Genomic DNA, 17425 nt, shown 5'->3' on the forward strand with positions numbered 1-17425 from the left:
GCTACTCATTACCAGCAGAAATGATGATGACTCCAGGCAGTCCTCCCATTCATGTTACAAGTGATAGACAAGTTCGAAACTTGCTCGAGATACTCAAAACGCATAGAGTATGTCTTTGTGTATCAAGCCGCAGCAAGGTGGAAACGGTTTCAGAGAAAAGAGAAGAAGCTGGTGAATGGGAAGAAGATGTTGGTGATAATGATGAAGCTGGTGAATGGGAAGAAGATGTTGGTGATAATGATGAGGCTGATGAATGTTTTGAAGATGTTGGTGATAATGAGTCTGTTGAAGATGAAAATCAAGATGGGGAGGAGGAAAATGGGGAGGAGGAAAATGGGGAGGAGGATGCTGATAACACTATTGTTGGTGAAACGGATCAGAATGGTGGGGATTACAGTCTTTATGGAAAGGTTCTAGATGAGGACGAGGAAGATGATGATAATATTTGTTTTGAAGAAATTGAAAAGACATATGCTAAGACAAATGCTATTGAAGGAGGAAAATCGGATTGTACCAGCATCTATGTCAACCAGAGTTTTGTTAGCAAGGATGCACTGCTTTCAGAGCTGCGGTTGACAGCAGTGAGGGGTAGGTTTTCTTTCAGAATATACAAATCAACAAAAACTCTCCTTGTGGCAATATGTCGGGTTAGCGGTTGTGGATGGAAGATCAGAGCGAGTGTGAAACATGGGCCAAACACGTTTTGGGTAACAAAGTATGTGGAAAAACATTTATGCTCAATTGGAGACCGAATCGCTCAGCGGAGACACTGTACTCCAAAGTATGTTGGTAGTCTTTTCATTGATCGTGTTGGGATCATTGATGGGATAACTCCACAGCATATCACTGATGCAATGAAGAACATGTTTGGCATGACGCTTGATTACACCACTTCATACAGAGCACTGTTATATGCACAGAAATTGGTGAGAGGATCAGCAGAAGAAGGGTATTCGCGTCTGCCTTCATATCTCGAGCAAATCTCCATTGCAAATCCTGATTCTATCACGGCTATAGAACTTGATTCTAAGAAAAGATTTAAGTATCTATTTCTCTCTTTTGGAGCTTCTATCAAAGGTTTTAAGTATCAGAGAAGGGTCATTGTGGTGGATGGAACTCACCTAAGTGGAAAGTATGGAGGTGTTATGTTAGTTGCAGCCGCACAAGATGGCAATTTTCAGATATTCCCATTGGCTTTTGGGATCGTGGATGCTGAAGATGAACCTTCTTGGGAATGGTTTTTCACAAAATTGGCTAGTTGTATATCTCATGACAAGCCTCTGGTGATAGTCTCTGACCGGCACGCGGCCATTAAAAGTGCGTGTGAGAAGGTGTTTCCTTGGGCAACCCGAGGAATATGTTATTATCACCTTCAAGATAACATTGTCAAAAAGTTTAAAGGGAAACATCTCATGTACTTGGTGAAAGGGGCTGCTTATGCGCACACGGTTTACGATTTTAACCGGTACATGGCTGAGATACGGAGTGCAAACCCGGAACTTGCAACGTATTTGGAGAAGGCCGACGCCAAGCTATGGTCAAGGGTTTATTGTAAGGGGAACAGGTTCAACATAAAAACAAGCAACATCGCTGAATCTATTAATTCCGCACTGAAGCGAGCAAGAGGATTTCCGATTCCGTTCCTGCTGGAGTTCATAAGGCAGAAGTTAGGAAAATGGTATTGGAAAAGGAGACAAGATGCTTTGAGTCTCCCAACTGTACATAGCCGGGGTGTTGAATACTTGCTTGCTGTTCGATCAGAGATAGCGGATACGATGACGGTCGAACCAATTGATGGATGGCGTTTCTTTGTCAAAGGTGGCAAAATGGACTGTGTGGTTGATTTGGAACATGTAAAGTGTGATTGTGGTGTCTATGGAGTGGAGAAAATACCTTGCTCTCATGCTATAGCAGCTGGAACACATGCTGGTGTGCATATCGACACACTTGTATGTCCACTTTACTCAAAGAATCATCTGTATGCAGGATACTCAGAGAATATATATCCTATCGTGTCACAACATATTGAGGAACGAGAATGCTTTCCTCCAAACGTAAAGCGTGGTCCGGGGAGACAGAAGAAATCAAGATGGCAATCTTGGTTGGAGCTATCTAGGATGAGAGGACACAAACCCAGGAAGAAACACAGGGCACGGAGATGCTCAAACTGCAAGGAAACTGGCCATACGAAACCACAATGTACACAACCAGTTGACTAGTTGTCCAGACGACCTAAATTTAAGTCGTCCAGTCTTGATTACCCGTCCAGACGACTAATTTCTAAGTCGTCCAGTGTTTCGTCTACCTTCTACGAAGTCGTCCAGTGTATTAGACTACCTTCTACTATCCCTTCAAGTGTATTTTTTTTAGACGACCTTTTACTAAGTCGTCCAGTGTATTTAAGTCGTCCAGTGTTTAGACTACCTTCTACTATCCCTTCAAGTGTATTTTTTAGACGACCTTTTACGAAGTCGTCCAGTGTATTTTATTTTTAGACTACCTTCTACTATCCCTAAGTGTATTTTTTTCAAACCTTTTAGACGTCCAGTTATTTGTAAGTCGTCCATTTGGAAGTCGTCCAAACCTTCCAGACGACTTATTTGTAAGTCGTCCAGCTGGAAAACCTTCCAGACGACTTATTTGTAAGTCGTCCAGCTGGAAAACCTTACACAAGTTAGAAAATCTATACAAGTTAGAAAATCTATACAAGTTAGAAAATCAAATAAATCATACATGCCCACAAACATACAAATAGATTTGTGTATACAAATAGTTCAAATATACAAATAGATTTGTGTATACAAATAGTTCAAATATACAAATAGATTTGTGTATCTATACAAGTTAAAAAATCTATACAAGTTAGATTTGTGTATCTAATCATACATGCCCACAAACATACCACCATCCTCATTATCTTTCAAATGCTGATCAACAAGCTCCGTCCATATAACCAAAGCCATATTATCCCTCATAGTCTTCGCATTGGACCTAGCAAAGTCTTTAGGGCTAAAGGGGACCCCAAGAGCATGACATTCAATGTACTTTGCAGCGTACACGCCACAATCACCATTGTTGGCCGTGGGTACATCTTTCAGCAGTCTCTCATATGTGTATCGCTCCAACCCATGCATCTGGTCTCCGCACTCCACAATCAGATAAGGGACCATCTCGAGAAAAGGCTCCATTATCTCATCCCATCTTTCTGGTATGGTAGTTGAAGGTATGCTGTCCCAGACGACTATGTGCCTCTTAGGGATCGATATCCAAATAGCCACCCAATGTTTGTTGTCCAAGTTCAGTGGCGCATAGATATCATCAATGTCCTCCCCCCACTTCTTGTTTGATTGGCAAAATGAAGGCATTGATCCGTCATACAAACTCGCCGCCCCACTAGGTAGCATTTTTCCTAAACCATTGTGATCAGACGACGATGCTTTGAAGAACAGATACTGTTCTCTCCAAGACTGGGTAAAGTTGTGATCCAGGAAGCACATTCGCTCGCTCCGGAAACATTGTGGGTTCTCCTTATACCTCTGCCTCAGCACATTCATCCAAGCATCTATATGCTGCATATAAAATAATACAAGTTAGAACCTTCCAGACGACTTATTTGTAAGTCGTCTGGAAGGTTTTCCAGCTGGACGACTTACAAATAAGTCGTCCAGCTGGAAAACCTTCCAGACGACTTATATATTTACAAATCTATACAAAGACAAGTTACCAGACGACTTAAAGATAAGCAGAAGACTTACTACGTCTTCCAGCCATGCTTTGGGTGTCCGGAGTTTTTGATACCACCAAGTTGGTGATGTACGTGGTTTGTCCTCTTCCTTAGTGAAATAATCACTGCAAACAAAAAAGCAATCAGTTTTGGTAGACTAAATCAAGCTATTATGGGTAAAGCAATCACTTACGGATCAGTTTTCAACCAATCAGCGAGCTCCTTCATCTTAGGTCTGTTTAGTGTGGGAAATGGATTATACTTTCCCACTCTAAGGAGTTTCCTTCTCTCTGCCGTATAAGGAGATATCTGCGTGGGAGCAGGTTTCTTCGTTCGTTCACTCCTTGCACGCACAGAAGCAGTGGGAGCTGTTTTGTCCAATACAACCAGGCTCGGTTCTGAAACTGGAACGCTTGGATCGGTGGAAGCGAAGCTCGGTTGTTGATCGTTGGAAGCGAAGCTCGGTTGGTCAGTGGAAGTGAGAGGAACAATCTCTTTGGAGGTGACACCATCTGCTTTATCCTCCGGCAAGATCTTATATACCGAGATCGCCTCATCTGCTGTATCCTCCGACAACAATCTCTGCAATAAAAGTTGCAAGTTAACCCTGGACGACTTAAATAAAAGTTGTCTGGACGACTAGTTGACCCTGGACGACTTAAATAAAAGTTGTCTGGACGACTAGTTGACCCTGGACGACTTAAATAAAAGTTGTCTGGACAACTAGAAGACCCTGGACGACTTAATTCTTGTTGGGAGAGGATTTGATACTAACCTCTTTGGGCAGAGGAGAAGGCTGTTTCTTTTGAGGAGAATGCTTTGCCTTTTGAGGAGCAGGCTGTTTCGTTTGAGGAGCAGGCTGTTTCGTTTGAGCAGGCTGTTTAGTTTGAGGAGCAGGCTGTTTAGTTTGAGGAGCAGGCTGTTTCGTTTGAGGAGTAGGCTTTGCCTTTTGAGGAGTAGGCTTTGCCTTTTGAGGAGCAGGCTGTCTGGTGGGAGGAGTAGGATGATTGGTTTGAAGTGTAGGCTGATCCTTTTGAGGAGTAGTCTGTTTGTTACTAACCCCGGTTTCTGGGGCTTGTGGGGTAGGCTGTTTGTTACTAACCCCGGTTTCTGGGGCTTGAGGGGTAGCCTGATTGGTGACACCAACCTTCTTCTCCACAGCTTCCAATCTATCGGAGATCTTCCTAATCTCCCTGATGCACTTCTTAAACCCATCTTTCATCATGTCACCTAAGCCACTTCTTAAGTCCTTGAACATATTTTCTAACTCCTCTCTGGTCACCCAACTAGCCTCTTCTCTAGCCTCTTCTGTAGCCTCTTCTCTAGCCTCTGTAGGAGCCTCTTCTCTAGCCTCTTTAGGAGCCTCTTTAGGAGCCTCTTTACGAGCTTTCTTCCGAGGTCTCTGATTGTCTTCCTCCACCTCCTCCACAACCATCTCTTTGGCTCTTTTCGATGGAGTCACAAACTTAGGTTTTGTACCAGTGACTTCCCAGCAATCCATGGTCCACTTCCACGGTCTCCGATCATACATGACTTTAATGATGTTCTCCGCGGGCACGTCCTCAACCTCAGAGTCCCATTTTGGCCACATTTCACTAATGTCCTTCTCAACAAAGTTGATCACGCGGGTCTGCAGTAAATAGAAGAAGAATCGAGTTAGATATTTGAAACAAAATACTAAATAGACGACTTAATTATAAGTCGTCAACTAAGTCGTCCAGCTGGACGACCTTCCAGACGACTTATTATAAGTCGTCTACTAAGTCGTCCAGCTGGACGACCTTCCAGACGACTTATAATAAGTCGTCTACTAAGTCGTCCAGCTGGAAGACCTTCCAGACGACTTATAATAAGTCGTCTACTAAGTCGTCCAGCTGGAAGACCTTCCAGACGACTTATAATAAGTCGTCTACTAAGTCGTCCAGCTGGAAGACCTTCCAGACGACTTATAATAAGTCGTCTACTAAGTCGTCCAGCTGGAAGACCTTCCGGACGACTTAATTAAGTGAAGATGGAAAGGTACCTGACTCAAGATAGCAGCTTTCATGAATCTGCGGCCTCTGCTGCCGTCGTAAGCCAGAATCGGTGGAGACGGACTGTTTGCTCTGGGTAGACCAATACTAGCACCCAATCCCGGAATAGCTTCGTACGCCCAGACCTGAAGAACTTGTATAAAGCCATCCACGGTGTAACAGCCAGTAATATCTTTGTTCCACAAAGAGTCCATCAGCACCTTAAACGCGACTCTCCCCCATGGATAATTCTCAAACCTTTCTAAATCCATCACTAGCCTTGCGAGAGTAGCTCGTGTAGCGCTTGAGAACTTTTTCCCTTCAATGAATCCAGTGAAGATGGAAAGGTACGCGAGTCGCTTGCGATCTTCCCTGGACCAATCCCCGCATCTCTTCAGTGCTGCTATTATCTGATCAGTACTTGGCCCAGCTTCCCGATGAACTCCCATCATCTCCCAGAAAGAAACCATCTGTGGGGTAACTTCACATTCTGGTGTCTCAAGGTCCTCGATGTAGTCGCAGTTTAGACCAGTGATGTTTTCAAACTCTAACAGTGAAAACCTCGCAGGTTCTGGACCAACGAGACACCACATCTCGTACTTCTTCTTAATGTCCAGCTTTAAACCGAGCAAGTGGTGAACCAGCCTTGAAGCCCAACCAAATCCCTGCTCCTTGAACTTGATGAAAACTCCCAATCTCGACTCCTTGAGCTCTTCAAATTCAGCATCAGTGAGAGCTTCCCTAAGAGCAGTATGCAACTTCGTGTTATCCGTATGATACGAAATGCTATTGTGGGGTTCTGGCTCTTCCCCTAATGTGTATAACCTACGGGGGAGTTCTGGAATATCCATCCTTTTTGTCTGCAAAATAATCAAAGACAACAATAGAAGTCAGAACACAAGCTAAATCAATCACGCCTTAATTGTTACTCCAGACGACTTAGTAGACGACTTAAATATAAGTCGTCTAGAAAGTCGTCCAACTGGACGACTTAGTTGACGACTTATATTTAAGTCGTCTGGAAAGTCTTCCAAATGGACGTACTAAGTCGTCCAGGTTGAAGACTTTCCAGACGACTTACTTACAAGTCTTCCAGTAGAAAAATTTCAAGCGGACCTGATTAGTCGCAGAAGGAGTTCGAGTACTCGTCATTGTGGTTATAGATCTGAAAAAATAAACGTGAAACGGTGAGAATGAGTAAATTGAAAGAGACAACGTTTTATGTTCATCTTTTCCACGAGTTTGATGACTTACCGGCGTTAGGGTTTACAGAGAAACGGCGCTACGGTTTACAGAGAAGAAGCGGCGGCGCTAGGGTTTAGAAGAAGCGGCGGCGCTAGGGTTTAGAAGAAACGGCGGTGCTAGCTAGTGTTTAGAGTAAGCGGCGGTGAGAACGTTGGTGAGCACGGTGGCGAGGGCGACGGTTTGTTCGGAAATAGTGGAAGCGGGGGCGCTAGGGTTTAGAGGAATCGGCGGCGCTAGGGTTAGAAGAAGCTGCGGCGACAACGGTGAGAATGAAGTGAGATAGATAGCCGACGTTGAGAACGATGGTTGTTCGGAAATAGTGGGAATTCGAATCGCCTTTGATATCGCCGGTGAGAGAGAACTGTTAGGGTTTCTGTTCGCGGAAAATGAAAAAAAAAAAAAAAATCACCTTATATATTGGGTAAATAATCCGGTTAGCTTTAAAAGTACATTGGTAAACTTTAAGGTTTGGTCCGGTTTAGACGACTTATTCTGGCTGATAATGTACATCAGACGACCTAATATTTAGTCGTCTGGGAACAGAAGACTAAATATTAAGTCGTCCAATACCCTAAAATGAACCCCTAAACTAAAATGACTAAATTAACTTACTAACCACGTTATAAAATCAAATTATACTTCAATAGTGTTTACTATACACAGAAACGAACACGCCTAGGTAATTTTAAAAATTTTCAAAAACGGTTTTAATGCTTTCCAAAATCTAACCCTAAGAACACATACAATACTACAACATATGTTGATGAAACATAAACTAAAGAATATCATGACTCACTACTTTCACTCATCTGGGCTGAAAACAATTGAAATTTGTTATATATTAATTTATATCTCTTAAGACATATGTTAATTACATAATTCCAATTTTTCACTTATCAAAATATTTTTTACAAAATTTTTAAATTATGTTTAAGAATAACTGTCCAGACGACTTAACTTAAAGTCGTCTGGACGACTTATTTTCAAGTCGTCTGTTTACAGACGACTTGCGAGGGGTAGAAACGTAAAAAAAAATCCGTTTTTTTGTTTGTTCACAAGGAGATAGTTGTAATTTCAATAGCCTTTTAAGTTACTTTTGCCTTTGACCCAAGTTGGGGTACTCTTTTGGGTTTGACTCCAAGTTTTGAGTCACAATTGGTAATTCTCCCTAAATAGTATTGCACCGGTTAATACTTAACTACAAATAATTGAAATTTGAAAGATAAATATATGCTAAATAATGAACAAATTTTCTCATTGAAATCTATAAATCGATCTTTCTAATACAAAAAAAAAAGTAAAGCTGCTACTTGGATGTCGGATAAATATCTAAGCAAGTAGGAATCAAAAGAGAAATAATCTATATAAGTTTTTGATGTCTGTCTATTGATTGGACTGCATTTGCAACTTGCAAGTTGATAGAGGAAGAACTGACGTTTAAAGAAATATATACAGTTTCGGCCAGTAAGAGTGAACTACAACACCATATACATTGGTCGGTACATACACACGGTTCGGGAACTATGAAAACGAAGGCATGTGTGTAGAGTAGTGTACATACATCACACTATCTTCCAATCAATAATAGTTCTTCATTGAGTCTTATGACTTATGAGCTACACGTTTTTAGATTTTTGTGCACTGTCTTCTTCGTTAGATATAGGAAAATATATCTGTCACAAACTGAGCCTCATAGTTATGTCATGGCAAGAGGAAAAATAAGAATACTCATAACCAGGTATATAAATATAAACAGCACAAACTCTTTATATTTCAACAAAACTGTTCAATAGTTTTTTTTTGGTAAAGTGTTCAAACTTTGTTAAAGGCAAATAGTTAGGAACAAAGAAAAAGAAAACAAAAAACATTTATGTGAATGAAAGAGAGAAAAAAAAAGCGACAAAGAAAGAAGAAATGATACATGAGAGGTTGATTTGTGTTTAGGGGATATGGAATTGCTTCCAGTTTTAGCAAAGAAACATAAATGTTTGCTCCTTTAATGGCTTTAAACGTTATTCCAAATCTTCTCCAACATGTCTACTTCATCCCGACACATTTCTTATACATCTCTCCTTTTGTTAAACCCTTTATCCAAATTGGTACTCGGTAACATTATGAGAAGTTTCGAGAAGTAGTTATGATCATTTTAGTTCCTTATACAAAATAAAGTACTAAATTGATTTTTAAGCTGCATATATTACCTGGTTAGTGGTAACATTTTAAAATTTAACATACTTTAGATAAAAACAAATAAAAGAAAGAGAAACTATTTAATAATTAAACTAAAATAATCATAAAAGACTAGGTCTTCGGATTATATCGAGGTTAATATGCAACGTCAAAGACTAAGACAATTAATTTATTATTTTTATTTTTATTTTTATTTTGATCAAAATACAGTTAATTTATTTATTGTTGCCCCGAAACAAGGTTATTATTCATTTTTTGTCGCCATTCAGCGTATCTAAACTCTGACCGACCTTGGAAGGCAACTAGATTTCCGAATGAATCTAATTAACCCTATTTAATTATTACGCTCACACGTCGGTCACTGCAACTTACTCAAAGTCATTTCACTAAAAGTACACATCATGAAAAGTCCAGCTAAAGTCTATTCGTGGAGAAGTCACAAGCCTCTGTTACATAAGCGTAACTCACAGCCTTGTAACGGTAATCTATTTGCTTAGCTTTTTAACTGCAGTAGAAAGGCAGCTCCTGGTCTTAGGCAGATAACCTTAACTACGGTTAAAATATTTAACCGAACCATGGTTAACTATTTCTACTAGATAAAGCTCTGCCGGTGAATGACCAAACAAACAACAAAAAAAAATAACAAAACTCTTTCACCTCCGACAAAACATGATGATCGGAGAAACTCGCCGGACGTACCCAACGGTGGAGATTCCTACATGGTCTGTCACCGAGGAGCTTTTTTCTCCGGCGATGAACAGCCCGGACTGCGCCATGCTCGAAGCCTTAGCGGCGCTGCAGCGTTATCTCCCGTCAAACGACCCGGATCCGGATTCCGACCCGGATATGCTCGGTCCGGACTCTCCCGTCGACGCTTACTCGTGCGATCATTTCCGCATGTACGACTTCAAAGTCAGGAGGTGCGCTCGCGGCCGGAGCCACGACTGGACGGAGTGTCCGTACGCTCATCCCGGAGAGAAGGCTCGCCGGAGAGATCCGACGAAGTATAGCTACTCCGGGACGGCTTGCCCCGACTTCCGCAAAGGCGGTTGCATCAGAGGAGACTCGTGCGAGTTTGCTCATGGGGTGTTCGAGTGCTGGCTTCACCCCGCTCGTTACCGTACTCAGCCGTGCAAAGACGGAGGTAACTGTCGCCGGAGAGTTTGTTTCTTCGCTCACTCGCCGGATCAGCTTAGGTCTCTCCATAACCGGAGCCCCGACCGGGTTGATTGCTTTGACGTGTCGTCTCCGGTTCGTAGAGCGTTTCAGCTCTCGGTTTCTCCGGTTTCGAGCTCGCCGCCGATGAGTCCGAGGGCTGAGTCGCTCTCTCGGGTGTAGCTCCGTAAACGACGTCGTGTCATCGTTTAGGAACTTACAGGTGAAGTCGTTTCCTTCGTCTTGCAATAGTCCGTTGAGATGCTACCAATCCGGATTCGGGTCGCCGAGAGGATCCATCTTGGGTCATGGGCTTCAGAGTCTTCATACAATCACGATCCGACCCGGAAATATGGATACTTGGGAGAATGGTTTAGAGGAAGAGCCCGCAGTGGAGCGGGTCGTTGAGTCGGGTCGTGAGCTACGAGCAAAGATGTTTGAGAAACTTAGCAAGGAGAATTGCATGGATCGTGCTGAACCGGATCAGAACTCCGGTGAAGCTCCTGACGTCGGGTGGGTATCTGAGCTGGTGATGTAAGAGAAAAAAAAACCCGACCCGTACCTGGATATCAAAAATCTCATTGATAAGGCAGCAAATGGAGAAGTGTGTTCATATTATTAATTACTAATTTCGTATTATCCGGTCATAATAATTAAATATGGATTTTTGTGGAGGATTTTGAGAAGACTATGAAATCTCGTTGTATAGATGTGCCTAAGGTTTTAATTATGGATTAGTAATATATCTATTATTATAAATAAATATGGTATCGTGTTTATTAAGAATATAATGTTAAATGTAACTCGGTTGTTATTATCATTGAATGAATGCTAATTTTTTTTTCTACATTTTCATTTTTTTGGAAATGTAGTCACACAATAACTAACTAGTTGCCACATGTAATTTCACAATTTTCATTGTTAAACCTGGTCTTCTAGCTAATCAACACAATGAACAAGAGTTATAGGAACATTGTGGAAACAAAAGCTTTTCCATTTAGCTAAGTTCGAGATGTCTTGAATTATAGAGTGTTGCTTCATTGATATATCCTGCTTTCGTCCTCTTGATGAATGGTCCAAGCTCCTGATTAGCTCCACACAATCACCTAGAAAGATCATCTTCTTGTATGCAAGTTTATTCATTTGTTAAACAGCTAACAACATTGCCATTGTTTCTGCCCAAAGGCGAGTTGATAGTTTCTATTTCAGAACTTTCTTGGCGTCAAGGAATGCCTTCTTTGTTAGATAAAGAACACTTTTACATTTAGATTTTTTTGATCCAGTATAATTACTTCTGTTGTTACTGAATATTGAAAATAGTTTTTGACTGAGTTTAAAAGCTTTAATGTGTGATTTAACTGGTTCAACAAATGTAAAAATAGTGTTTGCGCAAATCATTCGATCTGACATTATCCAGTACAACCAATACCATTCATCGATAACATAGATAAGAAAATGACATTGACCAATACAATTCGTGCAGCATCAAAGAAAAATCTGACTAAATCAGCACTATGATAAAAGAAAAAATTAATTAGACAAAAACAAAAAAAGGAAGGATGAAAGACTGAGTTTTAATAAAATGAGTCAGTGATTTTCTTGGTAATTCCGTAAATTATTAAACTTGAATTTTTTTGTTGAATAGTAAAATTTACCAACGTGAAATGTTTAAATAAACGAGTAATCACAATTAGTAACATACTACTGGTATTTTGACCTTTGAAATACTCAGTTCAAAATACAGATTCAGAATGAAAAATTTGCGATGTACTCTTTACTAATGTTGAAAACGACATATGGGTCTGATGTTAGGTATCACAAATAACATTATTAAGTAACATATAATTAAATGAAATATGATATGTTTATATAGGGAACCGGCCAAATCTGTAATCAGCGAATTAATAGATTTGTGTAGGGAAATTAGCCCACAATCTCGACTCTAATGTCAAAAAGAAAAGTTAATTATAAAGCATATTTGTTAAATATTTACCTCTATAAATATTTAAATAATTATTTTTTTGACAAACCTATGTATATTGCATACTTCATTATTTTTGTTATGAGAGATTATATGATATAAAAACTCAAAACGTATGATTGGAGCAAACAAAATATTGAAAATGGGTCGACTTGGCTATTAGAAAACAACCTCGAACCAAATTACAAGTTGATCTAAGTTTATCCAACTCCAGTTAATTTTTATGCCTATATTGCTTTTATAATCGAAAATTTTACTCGTGGAATGAACAAGACATAATAACTGTATGGAATTGATCAAATGGTGACAAAACAAAACAAAATATTGAAAAAAACACTTTTTCTAAAATTCAAACTCTTGAAACAAAATTATAGTTATATAAAAATTAAGCTCGACTCAGTCAGCTACTAGTCCGGTAATTAATGATCCGGCTATACCTAACATTAAGTCCATTTCAACGAGGTTAGCTAAATTAATCATGGCTACAAAAAAATGAACACACCATTAGATTAGAAGCAATTCGCTTCATCACAAGTTTGCAAAAAAAAAAATTCGCTTCATCACAAGAACATTTGTATTTCTTACAATTAATATTTCGCGGTTACAATTTTTCTTAGAAGAAAACAAAAACAAATGAATCGTTAAAACCAAAAATTAAATCTCAACTCAAACAAATTATAGAACACCGTAACATTAAACACATAAAAAACAATTTTAAGATAGGATCTCAACCAAACCTTGAATTATTTTTTTTCTCACTACCTTGCCGTTGGGCCATACGTGTTGTAATCTCCAAAAGTAAGCGAAACCGACCCGGTCGAGCTAATATAGTCACTGACGCTATATTTCCGAACCGGAGCAGTCTTCGTGTTCTTCTCTTTCTTCTCATGCAAGCTCTGCGGCTCACGTGCCAGCTCGGCTGCTAAGCACTGTTTAAGATCAGACACGATCTGGTTCATCGTAGGTCTGTGGATTCCTCTGTCTTTAACGCAAGACATTGCGATCTCAACGAACTTCCAAGCCGAGTTCGAGGAGAAGTCGCCTTGAAGCCGTGCGTCCACGACGCCGTCTATGTCTCCGATCTCGAGGAAAGGCTCAACGTAGTGGACAACGTTCATCTTGTCTCCGTCGTCGGTTTTCATGATTGATCTCCGGCCGGTTATGATCTCAAGGAGGACGATTCCGAAGCTGTACACGTCGCTCTTCTCGTTTAGCTTAAACGTGTTGTAGTACCTGTCGAAACGATGATATGTTTAAACCGGAAATAACCGAAAAGGTCTACTGAATAAACCGGTAAATAAAAAGGAAAACGTACTCTGGATCAACGTAGCCTGGAGTGCCCATGACTGCAGTCACGACGTGGCTAAGATCGTCCCCAGGGAAGACTTTAGAAAGACCGAAATCGGCAATCTTGGCTTCCAAGTTATCGTTTAATAGAATGTTTGCGGTTTTAACATCTCTGTGTACTATTGGTGGTCTGCATCCATGGTGCAAATACTCCAACCCTGCCAAGAGGAATAACAAAACCAAGTTTTAGAACTGAACCATACCAAATAATGTTAGAAAACTGATATCAACCTTGTGCAGAGTCTATGGCTATATGGAGTCGCTTCTCCCAGCTAAGATCCTCTGCAGCCTCGCTCGAAAGATAGTCTTGCAAGTTGCCATTGGCCATGTACTCGTAGATGAGAGCCATACTGCGACCATCATCGCAGTATCCAACAAACGAGGCTAAGTTCCTGTGATGTACTGTCAAAAGAAGCTCTGCCTACAAAACATTTCATAAAAAAAAAACAATGTTTCTGGTGTTCATTTGATTTTTGGTTACTAATGTTTTTGGCTGTCTTTATAGTACCTCGACTTGGAACTCTTTGGAAACTTTAGATGATGATGATGATGACGATGATGATGACCCTTTATTTTTTCCAAATGAAGAATCATTGATCATCTTTACAGCAATCTCAGTCCCATCCTCGAGGGACCCAAGGTATACTATACCAAACCCTCCTTTACCGATCACTTTATCGAAGTTGTTTGTAATGCTAGAGACTTCACTGTACGTGAACCTCCTCTTCCCTGAAGGCAGGAGTGGTCCTGAATAGGCTCCTAAATCCACTAGGAAAAATTAAAACACTAGTTTTTCTTTCAGCAACATTATTATCAACAGTGAGACTGAAGTTAAAAATGACAAACCGTCTTAAATTACCTATTTTTCTTTCCCTTCGAATAACGCATATGATAACCAAGGCAGCAATGAGAAGGATTAGTAACGTGGATACAACTATTGGCACAACGATGCTGTTCCCATCCCGGCATGAACGTGAGTGACAAATGTTTTGTTCATCCACACTAGAAATTAACAGAGAGGAAATTGACTAGCTTCAGAAAATGGTAAAGAGACTGCAAAAGATTCAGTGGTTTTTGACAGTACCTGAGTGCAAGTCCACCAGACTTTGATTCTTTCCTAAGAGCTTTTGGGATAAACCCAACAAAATTATTTCCTTTCAAATTTCTGCAACACAAAATCAATTATTATTGAATATTTGTCAATATAAACATTGAAACAAAGTCTCGGTGTGTGATCAACTTACAGGTACTTCAACTGTTTAAGATCCGCCAAAAAGTTCGGCACAAATCCTCTTAGGTTGTTGTTAGATAAATCCCTGGGGAAAACAAAACAACGCAAACCTCTCTTAGTCTTCTTATAGGTAACGGTGGAAAGGTATGTATGGATTGTATACTTACAATGACTCAAGATATGATAGATTTCCAAATGCTAAGGCTATTGGTCCTTGTAATCCGCTTGAGCTAAGATTCCTTCAGGCAGAAACAAACTATCCTCAGGTAAAACTTTTTTTTTTTAGCGAAAAATCAAGTTTTGTTTTGCTAAAGAAGGAAAGGACTTACAAGGACTTGATATGATGGTCGTCAGAATCGTTGTAGATGCATCCAACACCTTCCCAAGGGAATAGTCTTGGAGCGCAAGGATCACCAGTCCACGCCTTTTGCACGCTATATGTTGATCTTATGCTTTCCATCGCGTAAACTTTCATTAACAGTAGAAATTTTTTTTAAAAAAAACTGTGAGTCTCAGTTGATAATAAGGTTCAGTATAATCATTGAACATACCTTCTTCAGCTGTGGTGGGAGATTCATCAAGAGACTGTGCTGTAAAGATCTCGATCGCATTAAGTATAGGTGGAAGCGTTGAATCAGAGGCCTTCTGGACGGAGATCCAGTGATCTTTACCGGTGAAAGCTCGCGAGTTAGACAGCGTCATCGAGTACTCAGGAGAAGGGTTGAAAGGTCCCGAAACAGGCGAACCGTTCCAGAAAATCTTGATTTTTCTGCTCTCGTCCCTCTTGAGACTCTCGAGCTCCGCAAAGTATAGGTAAGCGTAGAACCTAGCGTTCGGATCGTCTGATGTCCACGACAACTCCAACGGTTCGTCGTTGCTTCTAGGGTAAGCAGCCGTCTTGATAACTTCATCTGGTGGCTTATAACCAGACTGGAAAATATCGATGTAGCCAGTCGTCATGGTCGTGTTCCAAGAGGGTTGAGAGTATGGAGACCAGATACGATCGTACACATCCTTTTGGTACCGTCCCGTTCCGTTTAAGTATCCTGTGTCGTATCTTCGATAGAGTACTAAAGAGACGTTCCTCCCGAACTCGGTACCGTAGATCGAGCTGTTTGTTGGCCTTAGCTCCAAGGCTGATATGAAAGGAGTTCCTTTACCTTTGTTCACAAGGCAAACATATACAGTCTCCGACTCCGCGAAGGTTAGTATCTCTTTGATGACGTTCTCGGAGGCGTTTCTGAACGTTACCGTGGACCAGAAGTTAACGTTTACGTAGAGATCGAACTCGGGGAGAGCTTTTTGGCCGTCGTAGTTACCGTACATGAAGGAAGCTCTGATGAGGTAAAGGTTTCCTTTTCCGTCGGAAGGTGTTAGGGTGTAGCAGTTTCTGTTTCCTTGAGGGAAAGATCTGACGTCGGCGAGGGGGAAGGGGAGAACCGGGTTGGCCGGGTAACCGTATTCTTGGGATACGTTCGCGTTGACTCCAGAGTTGATGTAAGCTGCGTCCCATGTGTAGCTGATGCCAGTATCGGTGTCCACGTAGTTTATGTTAGGGGGTGATCCACAATCTATGCTGATGAAGCCTGGATGGAAGGAAGGACCATTTTTAATTCTTAATCAAGATTCCGGTTACAGGTCAACCTAGCATATATAACTCACCCAAGTTCTATCAATAATCAGAATGCTGTTCTAGTCAAATTGCAACCCAATGATCTAAAGAAACTTCGTTTTGTAGAATGGTTAAGAGAAGAGTACAAATCACAAGTTGTAAAGTCATCTTGTCTGAAGATGGCTCATTTTCAAATCAAGAGACAGAAAAGGAGGAAGATAAGACTCACGAACCTGCTTGGCCTTGGCCATGAACAACAATGGCAATGGCAGCGACGCCAAAAAGGATGAGAAAAACAGAGTGAGCTCCCATGTTCTTCTCCGATTTGTAGAAAGATCAGTTCATCATCGTTAGATAAAAAACATAACTAAGAATACCCCAAAGTACAAAAAGTCTACGCACTGTTTTCTTTTGTGTATAGTATGAAGTGCTGCTCACGTCTCAAAAAACAAAAGCGGCCGAGGCATAACATAACGTTGTAATACAGCTGTCAACAAATTTACAAGGGAAGTCAACAACCACCCATGATATATTATATTAACTCCAATAAAATGGTAGGACAAAGCCAACATTGTACATAGCCGACAAATAGACCACAAGCATCAGAAGCAGTAAAGTATCTTATTTAACTTGGTGAACGAGTTTTTGATTTAGATGCTTCAGTCACATACAAAGACGAACAGTTGCAACTATTAGAACCAGAAACTATAAAAGACACTATAGTGTCGTTAACTTATTATGGTGGATAGTATTAGAACTAAGCTTGATCATCTACTAGAAGCTGCTTTGGAGTTTCGGGATCATGGGAGGATGAGCTCAATGGGAATGAAGATAGCTCTAGGTAGTCAAAGTCCTCGGTGATTCCCGCCTGATATATGCAAAAACCCATCTGATTTAGAGTCTTCTCTTCGATGCTAGCAAATGTGAA

General features: G+C 40.6%; 2 protein-coding genes and 1 pseudogene across 4 annotated transcripts; 1 reads left to right on the forward strand and 2 right to left on the reverse strand.

Annotated features, from left to right (window-relative positions):
- Positions 1-2716: 2716 nt before the first annotated feature.
- Positions 2717-4531, reverse strand: LOC130504727 (uncharacterized). Of its 2 annotated transcripts, XM_056999357.1 has the most exons (3): positions 3918-4531; positions 3756-3849; positions 2717-3569 (listed from the first exon to the last, which is right to left on the reverse strand). In XM_056999357.1, exons 1-3 carry the CDS (start codon positions 3950-3952, stop codon positions 2877-2879), a joined length of 822 nt encoding a protein of 273 aa, XP_056855337.1. In that variant the 5' UTR covers positions 3953-4531; the 3' UTR covers positions 2717-2876. The 2 variants fall into 2 exon arrangements, with proteins under 2 accessions (XP_056855337.1, XP_056855338.1); XM_056999358.1 differs by having other exon boundaries at positions 2719-3597; positions 3678-4531.
- Positions 4532-9727: 5196 nt separating this feature from the next.
- Positions 9728-11175, forward strand: LOC130504728 (zinc finger CCCH domain-containing protein 49-like; annotated as a pseudogene).
- Positions 11176-12922: 1747 nt separating this feature from the next.
- LOC130504729 (probable LRR receptor-like serine/threonine-protein kinase At4g29180) lies at positions 12923-16809 on the reverse strand. 2 transcript variants are annotated; one of them, XM_056999360.1, is made up of 11 exons: positions 16731-16809; positions 15437-16471; positions 15215-15353; positions 15053-15124; positions 14899-14970; positions 14739-14819; positions 14514-14656; positions 14163-14413; positions 13886-14075; positions 13623-13812; positions 12923-13540 (listed from the first exon to the last, which is right to left on the reverse strand). In XM_056999360.1, the coding sequence occupies exons 1-11, from the start codon at positions 16807-16809 to the stop codon at positions 13066-13068; spliced, it is 2727 nt and encodes a 908-aa protein (XP_056855340.1). In that variant the 3' UTR covers positions 12923-13065. The 2 variants fall into 2 exon arrangements, with proteins under 2 accessions (XP_056855340.1, XP_056855339.1); XM_056999359.1 differs by having other exon boundaries at positions 14163-14422.
- Positions 16810-17425: the final 616 nt, after the last annotated feature.

The sequence above is a fragment of the Raphanus sativus genome, unplaced genomic scaffold (genome assembly GCF_000801105.2).
Source record: "Raphanus sativus cultivar WK10039 unplaced genomic scaffold, ASM80110v3 Scaffold1763, whole genome shotgun sequence".
In the NCBI taxonomy this organism is placed as follows: Eukaryota; Viridiplantae; Streptophyta; class Magnoliopsida; order Brassicales; family Brassicaceae; genus Raphanus; species Raphanus sativus.